The sequence below is a fragment of the Lissotriton helveticus genome, chromosome 11, assembly GCF_964261635.1.
Source record: "Lissotriton helveticus chromosome 11, aLisHel1.1, whole genome shotgun sequence".
Classification (NCBI taxonomy): domain Eukaryota; kingdom Metazoa; phylum Chordata; class Amphibia; order Caudata; family Salamandridae; genus Lissotriton; species Lissotriton helveticus.
The window spans coordinates 826,112,696-826,132,765 of NC_136072.1; the positions used below are offsets into that span (position 1 = coordinate 826,112,696).

Sequence of the window (20,070 nt, forward strand, 5' to 3'; positions counted from 1 at the left end):
AAACCGATTATCTAGCTCAAGTGCAGAATAGTCAGGCAGCGGTGGATATGCCATCCTTGGTGGGTTCCCGGGAAGTGACCATAAGGGGTGGTTTGGCTTGTGTTCAGGGGGGAGTGGTTCTGCCTTCTAAAGAGTTACAAGAACTGGCCATGCATTGGTATCACTCACACTCTGTAGCAGGCCATCCCGGAATTAAGAAGACCACCAAGTCTTTGAGAGACCGGTTTTGGTGGCCTGAAATGCTCAAGGACATAGAATCCTATGTTAGGACCTGTCATGTCTGCGCTCAGACTAAGGTGTCACATCTTAATCCTGTGGGTCTACTCATGCCGCTAGCTTCCCCTCCTGGCCCTTGGCATACTGTGTCTCTCGATTTCATAGTTGAGTTATCCCTCACTAAGATGAAGAACAACACCTTGTTAGTAGTGGTAGATTTGTTCACGAAGATGGCCCATTTCGTGCCATTACAGGGGTTACCCACAGCAGGTGAATTAGCGTCTGTATTCATGCAACAGATAGTCCGACTCCATGGGTTCCCTTCCGTCCTGGTCTCTGACAGGGGCGCCCAATTTGTATCACGTTTCTGGCAATGTCTATGTTCTTTGATCCAAATTGAGGTCCGATTGTCCTCAAGCCATCACCCTCAGACAGATGGACAAACGGAAAGGGTTAACCAGTGTTTTGAACAATACATACGTAATCAAGTATTGCATTCACTGAAAGACTGGGATGAGTTTGTATGGTTAGCTGAGATCTCTTACAATAACAGTCCACACTCTTCTACTAACACCACCCCGTTCTTTTGTTCCCATGGGTATCACCCCAAGTTGTTGCCTTCAGGTTCCCCTACTGAGTGTTCCACTCCCGCTGCCTCTGATAGAATAGAGAGATTACAAAAGGTACATAAAGATGCATTGGAATGTCTGGATATGGCAAAGGTGAGGTACACAGAAGGGGCAAACTTACACAGGAGATTAGAACCCATTTACACACCAGGAGATGAAGTCTGGCTCTCCACGAAATACATAGCGCTGGGGGGTCCACGCAAGTTTATCCCCAAATACATTGGCCCATATAAAGTGGCGAAAATGATTAATCCTGTGGCCATGAAACTGGAACTTCCCCCTTCCTTCAAGATTCATCCGGTGTTCCATGTGTCGCTATTGAAGCCGGTGGAACCAGGGACTAGATTGCCTCAAAGGCCGGCTCCTGTAACTCTTCAAGACACAGAGGAGTATGAAGTGGAGGCAATCCTAGATTCCCGCAATGTAGGAAAGAACCTTCAGTATTTGATCCATTGGAAGGGTTATGGAATAGAAGAGCGGACATGGGAACCTATGTCAAATATTCATGCACCTCGTCTGCTACGTTTATTCCATCAGAAGCATCCTGACAAACCCAAACCGGTGGAGGGGCATTGTGGGGGGAGTATACTGTCATGCCCCGAGCTGCTCAATGTACTGCCCCTTTAAGATTCCAACTATAAATCCTCACAGAACCCTGGGAGCGACACTTTACGTTCTTGCGTCAAGCTCCGTTGCTCCCAGATCCGTCTTGTTCTTTGTTCCTGACTTCTGGTCTCGTCTGTCCGTTTGGTTTCAGTGCGGATTCCCTGTCTTTCTCGATTTTCCATTGTGCCCTCATCTTTCTCTCAGACGTTGCCGGTGCCATTGTTTTTGCACCTCCTGCCTCTGCTCCGCCCGTCAGACGGGATTGGTTCTCCGCTGATCGGCCGGGCGCTGTGGTCCTTTCTCCCGTTCCTATCCTTTGCTCCGCCCGACGGCCGGGATTGTTTCTCCGCCGTCCGGCCGGGCATAACATACCTGCCCTCTCCTTTGCAGTCCTCTGCTCCGCCCGACAGCCGGGATTGTTTCTCCGCCGTCCGGCCGGGCATAACATACCTGCCCTCTCCTTTGCAGTCCTCTGCTCCGCCTGACGGCCGGGATTGGTTCTCCGCCGTCCGGCTGGGTGGCGCATGTTTACCCCTTCTTTTTTAGGTATTTAGGTACATTTTCATTTGTGTATTTTAACACATTTCCTTTAGTTGGGCTTTAGTTCCACCTTTGCGTTTTGCCCAATTATTCGTCCCTTCCCACTTGGCTGTATGTCGGCTGGCCCTTTCGCCATCCAGTTCCGGCGCCAGCATTCCTCAGTGTTTCGGGATACTTGTGTGGACTCCAATCGAGGTGCAGGATTCCAGATACTTCACATAGCAGAATGACGGTAACAGCGCTGTGCGCTGCCCGCTTGATTATTTACCTTATTTTTGAAAAGTATTGGGTCTAATTTATGTGTTCCCTATTATAGATGTTAGCACACAGTATTGGAGTTGGCATTGGAATACTGTCAAGTGTATTGTTGGATTACTACATCCATTGGACAATCTTGCTCATCGATCCAAGTGAGAACATTGTGTTTAGGTGCCTACATCATAAGTGTTTACTTGTAAGAGAGTTGTCAATAATTTTGTTCTATCAATCTAATTATAGTTCAAGAAGATTCCCACATCTCCTATCTCTCTGTGCTGGGGCTTAGACAAAACATTGATGGTATGTGATATGGATACAGAGTGAATATAGCGACACTTGAGTATAAGATGCTTGTGTTCCATAACGTGTACATTTATTTCAGCTCTGCAACCACCAGACATTCCATACAGGGTGTTTCGGGACCAAACCGAAGATTACAGTCAAGCTTTCTTTGTACCTTCCCAACCTTTCCTTGTTTTGTCTCCCTGTTTTCCCTTGGCGAGCCTCTCGATACTCTAGTGTTTGATAGAGTCGGAAGGCCGCAGGGGAAGGCTGTGGAATTATCTACGGACTCCTGGCGCTCCTGCAGAACCTGCCTGGAAATCATTACAGAGGGGCCCCTAATGGGATGGCCATAGAGCAGTTCAAAGGGGCTGAACCCAACACTCTTCTGTGGCACCTTGCGGTACGAAAACAGCAGGCAAGGGAGGAGGATGTCCCATTTCCACCTCAAGTCCTTTGGCAGGCTCCGGATCATCCCCTTCAAGGTTTTGTTGAAGCGCTCTACGAGCCCATTATTCTAGGAGTGGTAAGGAGTGGAGAACCGATAGGTCACTCCGCACTCCTTCCACATGGCCTGCATATAGGCCGACATGAAGTTCGTGCCCCTGTCTGACACCACGACCTTGGGGAATCCCACTCTGGTAAATATCCCCATCAGGGCACGCGCCACCACCGGTGCAGTGACGGTCCTCTGAGGGATAGCCTCCGGGTACTGAGTGGCGTGGTCCACTAACACCAAGATGAACCGGTGTCCCGCAGAGGTCGGAGGGTCCAACGGCCCAACGATGTCGATTCCGATCCGCTCAAAAGGGGTCCGACCACCGGTAGCGGTTCCAAAGGGACCTTCACCTTAGTCCCTGTCTTGCCACTTGCCTGGCAAGTCTTGCAGGTCTTACAGTAGGTGTCAGAGGCAACTCTCATCCTGGGCCAATAAAAATGCGGGACCAACCGCGCAAAGGTTTTGTCCTGGCCCAGGTGTCCAGCCAAAGGAATCGCATGCGCCAGTTCCAATAGGAAGGCCCGGTAGCATTGGCGGACCACTAAGGCCCTCGAGGATCCATGCACCGGAACCTTAGGCTCACTGTAAAGGAGGCCATCCTCCCAGTACACGTGAAAACTGCCGGTCTCCTGATCGGTCGCTTGGGCTTCGGCCTGTCGCCGCATGCCTTCAAGCGTGGGGCACTCCTCTGCGCCCAACAGAATTCCTCCCGGGTAGGCCCCCCTTCCACATGCCACTCGGCAAGGGTTGGCAAGTCCCCCACGGGAACAACATCCACCTCCTCGGACTCCGGGGGTACCTCCAGAGGCTCCCCATCCATCACACGGGGTGTGTCCTTCACAACATTCTCCTCTTCAGGACCAGCATTGGGTTGGGCCGTTGTCTCAGGCTCCAACCAGGCAACCCCAGCATCTCAGTGTGGGCCTTAAACTCCACTTCCTTCCAGGCGGTATGTTCCAGGTCGTTTCCTAGCAGACAGTCCACAGGCAAGGCAGGGCTTATCGCAACTTTCAACGGGCCTCTCACTTCTCCCCACTCAAAGGGACCTGAGCCACAGGATAGTAGCTCAGACTGCCGTCAGCCAACATGGCCGGATGGAATACGTCAGGGATAACCTGCTCAGGGGACACCTGCCGCCTCACTACGGTGGTCATGCTGGCACCTGTGTCCCTCAGAGCGTCCATCTCCTCCCCATTGACCTTCACCCTCTGCTGGTACTTAGCAGTGTTAGATGGTAAGGGTGTCACTGGGACCATCTCTCTATCCCCAAGTGAAACCAGGGTCAGGCCTGTCCACTCCCCTTCCCTATCTAGGGGCAGCTCCACCCCAAGCGCTACACTAGCCACCCCGGGACTCTTGCCACCTGTGGGGGCTGGGTTTCGTTTGCGACACTGGGCATCTCCCTTGTAGTGCCCAACCTCCCCGCATTCAGAGCACCGGACAACTTTTGGCTGCTGACTCTTGTCAGAGTAAGTGGGCTTTGGGGAACTGGACTGAGGTGGGGTGCCTACTCCTCTCCCAAACTGTCTAGTTTGTGGGCCTCGTGAGAACTCCTTCTTTTTATCTCCCCCCTCTTTCTTCTGGGGGGCGCCCTGTCTGCCTTTCGGGCCATCTCCCCCGGGTCCCTTGTGTGACACCCGGGTGCTAACCCAAGTATCCGCCTCCTCTGCAAGCTCACGGGGATCAGTTAGCCTGCGGTCCACCAGATGTTGGCGCAGCTCCGAAAAACACTTATCTAAGAGGTGCTCTCTCAAAAATAAATTGTGCAGGCCCTCGCAATCATGCACCTCGCTGCCACGCACCCAACCATCCAGAGCCTTACGGGCATAATCAAAGAAATCCACCCAATTCTGCGTGGACAGCTTATGGCTGCCACAGAACTTTTGGCGATACCTTTCGGGGTTGAGGAGAAACTTTTTAATGAGCGCCTCCTTCATGGGGGAATACCTGAATTGGTCCGCCTTATCCAAGTACAGGAGGGTGTCCCTGGCATTGGGAGGTATGTAAAGATACAGGCCACCTCCCCAGTGTTTCTCAGGCACCCCGTGGGCTGTCAAGGCCACTTCATATGCCTCCAACCACTTGGCGATGTCATCCCCCTGAGTATAGCTCGCTATCACCTCTTTGGGTAACCAAAATCTAGGCTTGTGTTGAGCCCCTTGTACGCTTCCACCATTGGGACTTGCTGGCGCACTCAATTGCAAAGCTCTCAACTCCAACTCCTTAAGCTGAAGCTCGTGTGCCAACTTCCTCTCTTCCAAAGCTAATCGTTCTCTCTCCCTCTCGTTCTCTAACTTGGCAAGCTCCCACTTCAATTGCCTCTCCTCTCTCCTGTCCTCATATTCTTGCGACGTCCCACTCCTTCTAGACCCACTACTACTTGCCCCCCGGAACGTGTTCCTGGCAACACATTTTCAGACACATCAATACCCAGTAGGTCTAGCTCTTTTCGGGTGGCTGGTTCCCCTGGTGTGTCCTGCCCCTCCTGTCCCCCATCCCCTCCCACCTCTGGGTGGGCTCCTACCCATGCCCTCAAGGCGGTACGGAGTTCCTCCTTGCAGCTCTCCGCCCAACCGGCACCCCCATCCCCTGACAAAACTCCCTTAACTGCACCACCGTATACTCTTCAAGGTTGGCCAGCTGGAACTCCATTTTGACAGGTGGGGACCCAGATACAATAAAGAGAAAGCACTAGGACGTAGGTAACAGGCTTGGGTCAAAACAGGACTATACACACTCAGGTTAGACAGTGGGGGTCAATTGAGTAGGCTTGCACGCACAATAGGTGTCCAGTCTAATTGCAGCGCACTCTGTCCCACTGGAGGGTGCTGTATAGTCACAGGTCCTGATCCCACCGCTCGGGAACCAAATGTAGGAACTGGGTTCGCCAGATCCCCGGGGGTAGCCTGGTTGGAGCGGGTAGGCACCCGAAGCTTAGGTGTAAAGTGACTACACAGCACAAGCATCCACTGAGACAAGAAGCACACGCAGAGACTGAAACCACACCAGTGGGTTTGATTTAAATAAATAAGTGTTATCTAAAATCAAAATCAGGGCAATCAAGAATCACAGGGGAGGAGCCTAGCCAGCAACCGCGATGGCCGCCTGAGCCCTCGGCTCCGCCGACCCTTCCGCTTCCCTCCCGTACCGCTTCTTCTCCTGCTTGCTAATCTGTAACTATGCTGCGGTATTGGGTTCGGGAAGCGACGCTGTTTCCAGCGATGTGTCCCCCGTCGGTTTTCCTGCGATGAAAGTGACGGGACGCCTTGTTATCCTGTTGGTGCTCGAGGAAGGGGACCGGTTCTTTGTTCTCGGCTGCGCCCGGCCAAACGACAACAACATCGGCCATTGACGGCAGGGCGGCATCGGCTGGCGAGACGCTTCGGCGGCTCTGGTTCTTCTGCAGCGGCGCTACAGCGTCCCCTTTAATCTTCACGCTTCCAAGGTTCCATCGCTGGCGCTGCAACAATTGTATCCCTCTCCACTGATGATTCCGTGAGTCTTCTTGTTGTCGAGCGGAGTGGTGAGGGCCATTTTGGGCGAAGTGAATCGCGCCTGCATTGGAGAGCTGCTCTTGCCGTGGGCATCTGTTCTGACTAGCATTGTGTTGCCATCACACGCGCGCTGGAATAGAGGGTGCTGCCATGGTCCCCATGCCCTGGCTGTGCTTGTCGGGGAGCCGACTTGACGACCGACTGCCTGGAAATTACTCCGGCGATCGGGGCCGGGGGTCGCCTCACGTCTGCGAGACCAATGTGCAGGGGACTGCAGTATCATCCTTTCACGAGGCGCCCTTGCATATCGGCGACGTTTTGTGTGCTCTGGCCGTCTTGCACGATGCTCTGTGTTACAACGCCCGTGATCTGGAGGGCCGATTGGATGTCATTTTGCCCCCACTCTCCTCGCCTTGCCGAGCTGGCGCTCGCGTGCGGACCGTTTTGCCACACCCTGGGCTCGACTGCTACAGGCCGCCGCTTCAGAGATGCGAGGAGGTGCTGTGGGTGAGGGAACTATACAACATCGCGACTCTGCCGGTCGCGGCAATGGTGGTTGTGCTGCGCCCTGCGCTTGTACAGATGCTGGGAGATCGCCTTTGGAAGCCATCTTTGATACCTCTGTTGGGGTCTGTTTGCGAGACTGACACTCTTATCCTGGGTATGTTGCCTCCGCTTGGATTGACTCACTTTGGTGGACTGCTGCTGTGGACTTGCCTGTGCTGTGCCTTTCTGGATCACATTGCCCTGAATCGGACGGCCGTAGGGGGATGGTGCCGTGTCTTGCTTTGGTCCTTCTGGCTGCCTCCACGGCTCCGTGGGGCTACTTCGCTACGGTATTACATTGGCACACTGGATCGCAAGGGACAAGGTTGACTCTGTTTTTCCCCTTCTTCCTTATCGATGATGGCTGGACGGGGGAGCTGGACGTTGGTTATGTTTCATTAGGGGTCGGGGGTGGGATGGCCGATACTATTCTTGCTGGCTGTTTTGGGTACTTATGGATGGCCCTCCTCCGGTAATATATGCCTCTTTTTTCTTTCTGTTCTTTTCTTTCTTCTTCATTTCGGGTATTCTTTTTGGGGCGACAGACACATTGCAAGGGGGGGGGGGTAGGCCGTAGCCTTTGCATGCATGTAGGGTGGGGGGATCTTATTTCGTTCTTTTTGGTTTCTATGGGCCTTTATTTCCTTTTTATTTTATATAACCCTTTGTCTTTCCCCTTTTTCTCTGGGTCACTGGTGTTAGTTGTAAGGGGGTGGGTAGCAACTGGCGCACGATGCGTTCTGCGATTGTCAATCCTTATGTACTGTTTTGGTGCCGCCATTTTAACGATGTCTTCATGCTCGCTGGATTCTTGCTGTGAGTTGCCCGCTTCAATTTTGCTGATCTGTCTGGTCCTTGATCCTTTCTAGTCTTTCCAGCTTACTATTCTTTATTTACAAGCAAAAAAAGGAAAACCTTTAACAATGAACCTTCCCCTTCTCCTGCTTCCTGGTAGTACATGTCTTCCGGTGTGATTCGAATCGACTGTAATTTGTTTGGAATATTGCTGCGATGCCATATTGTGTGCTGATGTGCTCCAAAACGTTGTTGAGGCCGGCCGGATGGTTGTAGGCCCGTATTTGTTTTTGACATTGTGCAATAAAGGTTTTTAAAAAAAAAAAAAAGAATCACAGTAGTAATAACTCATTACCTTTCCTTAAAACGCATATTATTCAGTACTTGGCCATAAATACATAAATAAATAAATATTAAATAGTGAGTATATGTAGGCCCTTCAGAAAATACTGCCTTAGACAGGATTAAAACATTTCATGTAGCATTGGTAAAATCTTCCAGTGAGCATCTGCAAGGAATTCGTTAAGGAGACATGCACATACATTTCATGTTGCAGGAATAAAACATTTCCTTATACACCTGTGGGCATCTAGTCAACCTTTCCTTATGCAGGAATAAACATTTCATCCAAGGAGTGACGTTTTATTACTCAGCAATAACATTCCCTAGCTGCAGGAATTAGCAGGTCATCAAAGGAAGGTAAACATTTCATTGAACGTAGGTAATGCATTTCATCAAGCCAAGTTAAACCCTGCATCAAGCAACAATAAACAATCCCTCAGCCCATATACCTAACCTCTGGGCTGGCCTAGGGTGAGTGGAAACAACTAGTTCTCCCCAATGGTTGTGGTAGGAGGATTGCCGGCTCCGGCCCAGTTGCGGTATTTTCAGGGTCAATTAGGGCCAACGGTGCTCAGTCTCAAGTTCTCCCGGGGGGTGGGGCGGTCACAGGCCTCCCCCTCGCTCCTGGGAGGTCCCACGTTTGTGTGGGTTCTCCGCCCTCCCCCGGGGCTTTACCTGTGGTCTTCGGGCCTTCCCAGGGCCCCTTGCAATGATCACAGCAAGCAGAGGAGGACTGCGGCCCTCCGGGGCCTCACTCGGCCCAGGGCGGTGTGGTGGCGGATCGGGGAGTCTCGCGACTCCTGAAGAGCCCCCGCGCCGCGCTGCAGTTGGCCCCGGGCCTCGCGCTGTCGTCAGAGGCAGGGGACCGGTCGGGCACAACCTCGGCAAGGGCGTGGCACAACGGGCCAATGAGGGCGCGGCGGGGGCGGAGTCCAAGATGCACCCCCATCACGGGAGGCTGGAGTCAGGCTTCTTCGGCCTACTGAGGCCTAGGGCGGCCTCCCGGGTGCAGCGGCGGCCCTCCCCTGGCCCTGAGGGCCGCCGGGGTGAGGCGATGAGGTGCGAGGATCTCCGCAAAGGGGGCTTTGGGGCCGCTGTCGTGAGGACCGGCCTCCAGTCACAGCGGGGATGATGCGGACAGCGCCGGGCCTCGGCGGTGAGTTTCGTCCCGTTTCCGCGCCTCTTCACCTCAGCGCTTTGGGAGACGGTCAGTGCTGATTTTCTCTCCGGGCGCAGCGCAATGGGGCAGATTGGCGCGTGGCACCTTTAGCGCCTCAGGGGGTCACCGCGCTCACTCTTCACCGACGCGTCAAGAGCAATGTCAGCAGTTCTTGGCAGGCTACAGCGCTCAGGGGGGAATGCAGCGCTTGGTAGAGAAAGCGCTAGGGACAGGTTTCTCCTTAGCGCTTAGCAGGCAGGTTATCACTTCAGACAGCACAGCACTGGGGGCACAGGTTGATACGCGGGGCGCAGAGGTGGCAAGGCCCAATAACTGGTTGATCCCCAGTAGTCCTTGGGGGCACAGAAAGGGGTCTTCTCGACGCCAGTTGAGTCCTGTGTCATTCTGAGGTAAAGTCCTGGTTTCTGGAGGAGGGGGGGGGGGTTATGAGTTGAAGGCTTTCCTCAGCAGATCACTTCAGATGGTCCCTGGGTTCCCCTCCCGCCAGGCCAGATCAGTGGGCTAGTTCAGTGTTCCTTACACAGCTTGGTGGGCAGCGCCTAAACCCTGTCACCCCCAGTGGTATAGGTTCCTGACAAGGCCCTAATGCCTAAGTCTCGTGCGTAGGGTCCCCCAGGTCAGTGATGCCCCAACTCTAGACTGACTAGAAAGTTTCCCTCCCTTTTCTTTTATAGTGGCAGTTGACAGTTGGCAGTGGGCAGTTGGTGACCACTCCCCTATTCTGGAAGGTTCCAGGAGCTTCCTCACTCTAGCTATGGGCAGGCAGGCAGGCTGGTGTTGCTACAATGTTTAGGGGTTCCAGCCAGCTCCTGGCTACTAGAGTGCGCCTAATAAGACCACGCTGCAGTAGAAGGGGTCAGTGGCAGCCATGTTGGGGGAAGAGAGCACCTGCACCTTAGCATTGATTAGCAATGGAAAGGTGCCCAGAGACCTAAGGCCAACAAAAAGAAGGTGGGAAAAATGAGGCAAAAGCGAAAAAAATAGGGGAAAACCACCCTAAGGCTGACAGGTCTAACAGTATCTAAACAGAGTTTTTGTGTAAAGAGTCCAGTTTGCAGAGCAAGGATGATTGAAGGGTCGGTGAGGAATATGCGGTTAGAGACTCTACCAGAAAAAGCGCTACTGATGGTAAGTAACTTGTTCTTCTGATAGAGACTTATAACCACAGATTCCACACCTTAGAATAAATACCCAAGCCATTTCTCCCTGGAGGTGGGTCTGCGAACTGTCTTGGACAAACAGTCCTAGGGGACAGACAGCGTGAAATGCCCATCACGCCAGACCTGACTGTCCAAAAGTAATACTTCACGAACATATGGAGGGATGTCTAAGTGGCAACTTTGCAGATGTCCAGGATAGGTACTCCACTTGCTAACACAGTAGTGACTGCCTTGGCCCTGATGGAGTGACCATGCAAGCCCCTAGGGGTTTCTTCTTTGCCAGCTTGTAGCAGATTTGTATGCAAAGTACTATCCATCTGGAGATGGTTCATATATGCATAGCATTGCCTTCTTTGCTCCGGTGAACCCAATGAAGAGCTGATCGTCCACACCATGATCTTTGGTGCAATTAATACAGAAAGACTGAGCTCTCTTAGGTTACAAAAGATGGAGTCTCTCCTCCTTCTTGGAAAGATGAAACCAACCGTAGAAGGCAGACAGAGTGCTGCTATGGGAAATATATAAGGGGTGACAACCTTTGAGAGTGAAGAGGCAGACATCCAAAGGACCAATTTTTAAGGCAAGAAATAATTGGAGTATGAAGGGTGAACAGACATAGCATGAAACTCACTGACCCTCTTGGTTGATTTTACTAGCCACCTGGAAAACCATTTTTATGGTCAAGAGCCGAATAGAGCAGCTATGCAGGGGCTCAAAGGAGTATACATGAGGTAAGTAGGGACCAAATTAAGGTCCCATTGGGGCATCATAAAAGGGGTAGGCAGGAACAACTGCTGCTGATCTTTTAAAAACTGAGTCATGGGACTCAGCGCAGGTTGATGAGGCAGCAACAAGAAAGTCAAAATGGTTGATAAATAACCATGTCAAGGCCATGTCGGGATAAGGAAAGAACAAACAGAATTCTGCAAGAGGTACAGAAAAGGGGTTCACGTTGCATGAGGAACACCAAGCCACAGATGTATCCTAATAGCAGGTGTAAACAGTTTCAGTGGAAGGGCAAATGTCTCCCAAGATGACATCACAAACTTCAGGAGCAAGATCAAAAAACTTCAACTGTAGCCACTCAATCGCCATGCATGAAGGTGGAGAGTGTGCAGATTCGAGTGGGTGACTCTGCATTGTTGTCTGTGACAGAAGATCCTTCCGGAGAGGCAACCAGACTGGCAGACAAATGGTCATGCTCAGAAGGTCTGGTTACCATACTCTCTGACTCCACCCCTCCCTGTTTGCTGCACTACCACATGGCGGTGGCGTTGTCTGTAAACACCTGATGCAGACTTCAATGCCAAGCTAATAGCTCTCAACTCCAACAAGCTGATGTGGACCTGAGATTCTGCCGGAGACCACAGTCTTCTAATATCCTCTTCTCCCTGATGGTTTCACCAACCCAGGAGTCATGTATCTGTCACCACAGTGAGCTCTGGTTGGGGAAGGGAGAGTAGGCTGCCGCTGGCCAAATCCTGGTTCGTCAGCCACCTCTGCTGGTTCCTAGACCAGGTCTGAAAGACGCTGTGTCTACTGGGGCTACAGGTCCCACTGCAGGGCTCGCACATGCCTTAGGGCATGTTGTACCTGCAGGATGCAGGAGGCCATGAGACCCAGCAGCTTCAGAGTCAGTCTTACCGAAATCCAGGAAAGAGGCCCAATCATATCCTGAATACCTCGGACTCACTGCTCTGGAGGATAGGCGTGGAACTGAACTGTGTCCAATCAATCAATCAATCAATCAATCAATCAGGACATTTGTTAAGCACGCTACATACCCGTAAAAGTCTTAAGGCGCTGGGGGCGGGGGTGAGGGGGGTGCTGCTACTGATTGAAGAGCCAGGTCTTGAGGAGTCTTCTGAAGGCCAGTAGGTCCTGGGTCTGCCGTAAGTTGGTGGCCGAGGGTGTTCCAGATCTTGGCGGCAAGGTGGGAGGAAGGATCTGCTGCCGGCGGTTGTTCTTCGGATGCGGGGGACGGTGGCGAGGGCGAGACCAGCGGAGCGGAGCTTGCGGGTAGGGTTGTAGAAGCTCAGTCGTCTGTTGAGGTACGCTGGGCCGGCGTTGTCGAGGGCTTTGTGTGCATGGATGAGGAGCTTGAAGTTTATTCTCTTGTTGACGGGGAGCCAGTGTAGGTCTCTCAGGTGGGGTGTGATGCGGTTGCGGTGGGGGATGTCGAGGATGTCGTGCTGAGGCGTTCTGGATGCACTGCGATTGTCTCAGGAGCTTGGTCGATGTTCCTGCGTAGAGGGCGTTTCCGTAGTCCAGCTTGCTGGAGACGAGGGCCTGGGTGACGGTTCTTCTCGTTTCGGTGCGGATCCACTTGAAGATCCTGCGGAGCATTCGTAGGATGTTGAAGCAGGATGAGGAGACGGCGTTGACCTGTTTAGTCATGTAGAAGGTGGAGTCGAGGATGATCCCCAGGTTGCGTGTGTGGTCAGTGGGTGTCGGGGCTGTTCCCAGTGAAGTCGGCCACCAGGAGTCGTCCCAGGCTGAAGGGGTGGAGCCGAGGATGATGACCTCTGTCTTGTTCGAGTTCAGCTTCAGTCGACTGTTCCTCATCCATTCTGCGACGGCCTTCATTCCTTCGTGGAGGTTGGTTTTGGCGGTGTGGGGGTCTTTGGTGAGGGAAATGATCAGCTGAGTGTCGTCGGCTATGATGTAGAGGTTGTGCTGTCGGGCGACATTGGCGAGGGCTGTCATGTAGATGTTGAACAGCATTGGGCTGAGGGAAGAGCCCTGGGGTACGCCGCAGATGATCTCGGTGGCGGTGGAGCGGAAGGGTGGGAGGTGGATGCTCGGAGTTCTGCCGGAGATGAAGGATGTGTCCCAGTCCAGGGCCTTCTCTTGGATTCCGGCGTCGTGTAGGCGTGTTCGTAGTGTGCGGTGGCAGACTGTGTCGAAGGCGGCTGACAGGTTCAGGAGGATGAGGGCTGCTGTTTCTCCATTGTCGAGCAGGGTCCTGATGTCGTCGGTGGTGGCGATGAGGGCGGTTTCGGTGCTGTGGTTGCAGCGGAAGCCGGACTGGGATGGGTCCAGGATGTTGTTGTTCTCGAGGTAGCGGGTCAGTTGTTTGTTGACGATTTTCTCGGTGACCTTCGGCGGGAGCAGGGAGATGGGACAGAAGTTCTTGAGGTTCTTGGGATCCGCCTTGGGCTTCTTGAGTAGGACGTTGATCTCGGCGTGCTTCCAGCTCTCCGTGAAGGTTGCTGTCTCAAAGGAGATGTTGATGGCTTTCCAGAGATGGGGGTCTATGATTGTGCTGGCTTTGTTGAAGACGTGGTGTGGGCATGGGTCAGACGGGGATTCAGAGTGGACGGTGTTCATGATTTTGATGGTGTCATCGTCGTTGACGTTGGACCATACGATCAGGCGGCTGGTGGACGCGGGGGTGGAGGTCTCAGTGGTTGGCGGTGCGGTCGTGGCGTTGAAGCTGTCGTGGATGTCTGCGATCTTGTGGTGGAAGTAGGTGGCCAGTGAGTCGCACAAGTCCTGTGAAGGGGGTACGTCGTTGGTGTTGGAGCTGGGGTTGGAGAGTTCCTTCACGATGCTGAAGAGCTCTTTGCTGTTGTGTGCGTTGTTGTCAGGGCGGTCCTTGAATGCGGTTCTTTTGGCGGTTCTGATGAGTTGATGGTGTCTGCAGGTGGCGTTCTTGCGGGCCGTGTAGTTGTCTGGTGATCGGTCACGGAGCCAGTTCTTCTCCAGTTTCCGGCATGCATGCTTGGAGGCCTGGAGGTCTTCAATGAACCAGGTGGCTTTCTTGCTGGTGTGGCTGTTGGTGGGAGTTTTGAGCGGGGTGAGAGTGTTGGCGCAGTCTTCGATCCACTGTTGGAGGATGAGGGCGGCGGTGTCGGGTTCAGTGGGGGCGATGGTGGTAGCTAGCTGTTCTTCTGTGATTTTGCCCCAGCAGCGACGAGGCGTCTGTTGGGTGCGGTGGTACGTGGTGGGCTTCCTGAAGGTGAAATGGACGCAGCGGTGGTCGGTCCAGTGGGGTTCGGTGGTGTGATTGAAGAAGACGTGGGGGCTTGCCGAGAAGATGGGGTCTAGCCTGTGACCGGAGGCGTGGGTGGGTGTTGTCACCAGCTGTCTGAGTTCGAGGTTGGAAAGGTTTTCGATCAGGGTGGTGGAGTTGATGTCGTTGTTGTTCTCGAGGTGGACGTTCAGGTCCCCGAGGAGGATGTAGTCTGTGGAGGCGAGGGCGTGGATGCTGATAAGGTCGGCGATGGATTCGCTGAACTGTGGTCTGTGTCCAGGGAGTCTGTAGATAATCGTTCCTCTGAGGGTGGGTTGGGGTCGATGTGAATCTGGAAGTGCAGGTATCCGGCGGTGCTGAGGGTGTCGTCATTGCTGGTCGAGACGCTGAGGGTGTTCTTGTGGACAATGGCAATTCCACCTCCTGTTCCGTTGGTGCAGTCTCTGCTGGCAATCTTGTAGCCTTCTGGGATGGCTATGGCGATGTCGGGTGCTGAAGCGGGGTTCAGCCAGGTTTCCGTCAGGAAGGCAACGTCTGGGGCTGTTGAGTCGAGGAGGTCTCAGATTTCGATGGCGTGTTTGCTGGCGGAGCGAGTTTTGAGGAGGATGCACCTCAGGTGGTTGGGTTCATTGGTTGGTGGTTTTGCGGGTCGGATGCTGGAGAAACTGCAGTTCCGGCAGGTGAAGGGCCCTTGGGTGCACTTCGGGGTGGCCCGGTAGCAGGTGTGTTTTTTGTCCGGGGTTGAGTGCGTGGAAAGTGTTGGTATTATAGTGCAGTTGGGTGTCGTGGTGTCTTCGGGGTTCAGGGGTTCTGGTGCTGGGCGCGACCAGGAGCGGACGGGCGCAGACGGGCTTGCCTTAGGCACGAAGGCGTGCCTAAGGCAAGCCTTCGGGGGCGCTCGCTGCGCGCGGCCACCATAAGAGGGGGAAGTGGAAGGGAGGAGCAGCTGGGTGGGGGGGTGAAGGACGAATGGAAGCGGGAGGGGGGCCGCAGGGGATGCAGCGGCGGAAAGCGGGACTGGTGAGGGGGCGCGGGGAGGGAGGTACAGCAGGGAGCACAAAAGTGACAAACAAAGGGCAGAAGCACAAATTAGCAGAAAACAGAGCACTGGCACAAAATTGAAAAAGCACAGTTACAGGCAAAAATACGGGCAGACTAAGGCCTACCAGGTGGGCCTCGAACTTGGCAGGAGCAGAGGGGATACACGGGCGCAGTCAGGTGCAGCTACGCGGCGTGAGGAGCGACCTGCTTTGAGCAGGGTCATGGGTCACTGTCACTGCCGCGTAGCGGCTGCCTTAAGAGGGGGAGGTGGGAGGGAGGAGCACCTGGGTGGCGGGCGATGGACGAATGGGAGCGGGGGGCAGGGCCGCAGGGGATTCAGCGGCGGGAAGCAGGACCGGTGAGGGGGGTGCGGGGAGGGAGGAAGGCACAGCAGGGAGCACAAAAGTGACAAACAAAGGGCCGAAGCTACGCGGCGTGACGAGTGACCTGCCTGGATTATTCAGATGAAGTTGAGCATCTGAGAGTGAGTCAGGTGTAAGTTTGGCATGTCGACAGGGGATCCTAGCGAATGTACAAGGTTTGATGTAGTCCAATCGGCGATGGCTGTCATACCTTCATGGAGGTTGGTTTTGGCGGTGAAAGGATCCTTGGTGAGTGAGAGGATCAGTTTAGGGTGTACTTGTGTCTTACCCTGACTAAGATTATGGTTACTGCTTGACCAGGGCTCATATCCCAGTCAAACAGGAACCCAATTTCTAGCAGTAGACCATAGGGGTAGGCGGTGCCTGATTCTGCCACTAACACAATGACTCTTCTAGTTGGAGGGCATGCTAAAGGGGCTTGGAAGCGGTGGCAGCCACAGGGGAAAGGGACTGAGCTGCATGCTGGCTCCTTCATTCTATTTAGGCTCCGCGACCCCGTCCTTGAAAGTACTGGGCAGGCTGGTGGACTGGGTATGACTGATTTTGTGGATGCCCAAAGTTGCCCTTGCCACTTCCACTATAGGATGAAAAGACTGCTGTTGCGGCTGGGTCGAGAGGGAAAGGCCAAGGCATTTGGAATTTAACCTGCTTTTGCCACAGTGCTGAAGAACTGCATTGGCCTTCTTACCAAACAGGTCAGAGCCATCAAAAGGCATGTCAATCAGTAAAGACTGAACATACCCTGAGAACTCGTTGGACTGTGACCAGATATGGCAATTCCGCACCACTGTAGAAGCCATGGCTCTACCCAGAGAGTCTGGAGCATCTCTGCCATCTACCAAAGCTTGGTTGAGGATGGCACAAACTTCTTCTGGCAACATGGGAAGCAGCTACGCTCCAGTAAACAAATGTAAACAAACAAAAAAACACATGGGAAGCAGCTGCCCAACTAATTCATACAACACATGGGACTATCTGCCCAAGAAGCATAAGGTGTTCACCGACAGCAGGGCAAGGCTGGTGGAAGAAAAGATGTGCCTCTCAAAGGTGTCCAGCCTCTTGGATTTCCTGATGTGGTAGGGAGTGTGCTTGGTTAATGTTTGCTTAGAGGACTAACCCACCAGGATCTCAGAAGAGGGCGGCTGGGTGAGGACGGTGGGATCTCTCAGAGCGGGATATTGTAGACAGGTAATCTGCTGGTGCAGAGAAGTCCACGTGCAGGGTTTCCCCCCACAGCCCCAGGAGCAGCACGGTGAGGGCTGCATTAAAGAAGAGGATGGGTTCAGATGAGCCCGCCTCGGGTGAAGCACCTCTGTCAAGACATTGTTCTTGACCTCGATGGCTGGCAGCTGGAGATAGAGGACCTCTTCCGTCCTGCAAAACATCACGGTGGCAAAAATGCACCTCCCTCTGAAACTTGACCCAGAAGGGAAATCATGCTAGAGTCTGAGGAAGTATCCAGGCCACTGGCATCACCCAGCTCCTCATACAAGTTGTCATCATCATCATGGGACAATAAAGCTTACTCATCAACCCCTTCAGGAGGGTAGGGTCTGTAAAGGGATGGAAAGTTCAAGGGATGTGGAGGGCTAGATGGTGCTGGCAGCAACGTCGAGTGGCACCAGGTCGGCATCGGGAATATGAATCGGGTCGTTGTGGAATGGTGCCAGGGATGGCGCTGGAAGAGGCAGAACCGGGGTGGATGGCAGCACCCATGGCGGTACAGATCTGGGGGCGGATCCAAGGGCCCCGGCTGGGGTTGAGGGCAAAGCTGCTGATGGTAATTAAGCAGTGACACCTCCCAGCTCTGTGGGGCCTGAAGGGACTCCAGAGGGAGTCGGTGGCCCAAAGATGGAATGCATGGCATCAAAGATTTTGAGCGGGCGGGCGTTTCTTCAGGGCTCGGAAACTCAGGGTAGCATGAAGCGGTCCTTGATGCCAGTTTCAAAGGTGGAGTGCGGGAGCGGGCCTGGTAGCACAATGACGGAAAGTAGAAGTCAAAGAGGGCTTCAACAACTTCTTTTGCTATTTAGACTTACCTGACATTGACGATGAGACCTTGGAGTGCGTGGAAGTTAAACCGCGGGATTGGCTCCAGGAGTGGGAGCAATGCGGCCTTCTTTTGCCATGCCACTCTCAAAATCACTTTTGGAGGCATTGGCTTGTACTCAGGGCAGTCCTTGGGGTCATATCCTGACCCCGGGCCTTGTGGTTGTGTCCCGACTCCAGGCACCAGAGACAAACCAAGTGGGGATTTGACGCAGACATCTGCCTGTCCCTCTAGGATTTGAGCTCAGAGGGTTGGGCAGGGAACATAGAGTGCTAGCACACTGGGATCAAAGCTTAAAAAGGTCATCAAAAATGTAGAAAAGATTCGGTCAAAAAATGACTGTGATAGCTCTCCGAATCCTGAACTACTGACGCGGAAAGGATCGGATGTCAGCACGCGGGGTGGCCCCTATACAGGTACTGCAATGTCACTTTCGACACTGATGCAAAGCTGGGACATCACCTACTGGCACATAGAGGTACCTCTCAAGATTTTCTATATCCAGTCTGATACCAGCAAAATATTCTAAGGTGAGGAATCTGCAGTTGGAAGAGGTTAGGTGTAATGCGAGAGATGTGCAGCCCCCCTTTCAGACATATCTGGGGGCACCGAGACCAACTCACCTAGCTAACTAATTTCAAGAGCATTCAAATTTAAATTTTGAGTTACTCACAATTCCTCGGTTAAGTTGCTCGTGTGGGTCTATCATGCCTGTGTTCTCTCTAGGACTTCCATACAGACTGATGAAACTAGGTCCAAAGCATGGCAAGAAGCCAGAGAAACTTTCTACAGTTCAGAACAAAAGCAAAAGAAGACAGGCAAAGTAAATAATTAGAGAAGTAACAGAGATGTGCTGGCTTAGTAATTGTTTGATAATACTGAACTTCAGAGGTTAACGTTATTACTTTAAAAGCATTAGCGATCATGAGGACCTGATGTGCCCTAACAAGATATGCTGGTATTTTGAAAATTAGTTGCATACCAATAAACAGAATCATTCTATGTGCAAATACATTTCCAAGTGAATCAAATGGTTAACAGGAAAAGGCATTCTTTGTTACAATACTGGGGAATTGTCTCGAGAATTGCCATTCCGTTGGTGGAGAATGTGTGTATACGTTAATTGTACAAGGCACTCAGGCACAGTAATGTACTCAGCTTAATAGTGTAAAACATTTCTTTGTCAGGAAGAATGATTCACATATAACAACTGCGTTTGTAGTAAAAGCATAGACTCGCTAAAATGATTCCAGTTTACAATTTAAACACCTTTAACAAGAGAGGGATAGGAAACATAAGAGAAACAGAAGTTAAAAAAGAGAACTATGGTAGTATACTTCATATATTAACAGAAGGCACATTTTCAGAAGATGAAACCAAGAGGACTCCACCATGGAGTGAAATGGTGCACAGGGAGTGGTAGTGCCTCAAGATATACATAAATGCCAATTCTGGAATTAGTGAAACATAGCTGTGCAATGTCCTTGTCTCATGCCAAGTCTTTTACATCCCACAAACCCATCTTTAACTTTATTCCTCAGAACTCACTCTCTATTTCAGCCCCTGTAGAAGACACATGCGACAGATTTATTGAGGTGGTTCCAACAGGCTCATCATTTCCAATAGCATCCCTGAAAATGAGAGAAATGGACATATATAAATCTAACGAGATCTCTCAATATAATGGTACTTCAAAACTAAGAGTTTAAAACACAAGAACTGATCTTTTCTGACCTTTCATTGCAAGAGTAGGAAAACGTTACCTAACTGTAACTGAAGTTCTTCATCATTGGAATCTTTCATAGAGTCAAATGCCTGAATTATTCACAGACAGGAAGCTGAGAATTCTCTTTAATCCATGTTATCATAACAATATCCCAGTACAGCAAGCAACAATGAAAAACAGATCTAGACTACTTGAAGCTAATCCACTGCAATATGCGACCCAAGCACTGTTGAAAAAGAGCGAGGGGATCAAAGTTCCAACCCTCCACAGAGGCACGAACTGTCAGATTTTAAAGCTTATCTTAAGAAATTACTGTTAGCCTCGTGAATGGGAAGGAAAGAGGATGC

At 52.3% G+C, this 20,070-nt stretch overlaps 1 protein-coding gene across 4 annotated transcripts in view; it reads right to left on the reverse strand.

Annotated features, from left to right (window-relative positions):
• LOC144792108 (myoferlin-like) overlaps nt 1–20,070 on the reverse strand; it is a 2,487,894-nt gene that overhangs the window by 574,437 nt on the left and 1,893,387 nt on the right. For all 4 annotated transcript variants that reach the window (XR_013602508.1, XR_013602509.1, XM_078666979.1 and 1 more), the window contains exons 16-17: nt 19,546–19,628; nt 18,671–18,783 (exon numbers count right to left, since the gene is read on the reverse strand). Coding sequence is in view for 2 of the 4 variants with exons in the window: in XM_078666979.1 (XP_078523105.1) it covers nt 18,671–18,783; nt 19,546–19,628 (196 nt within the window). In the remaining 2 variants the exon portion in view is untranslated. The remainder of the gene's footprint in view (nt 1–18,670; nt 18,784–19,545; nt 19,629–20,070) is intronic.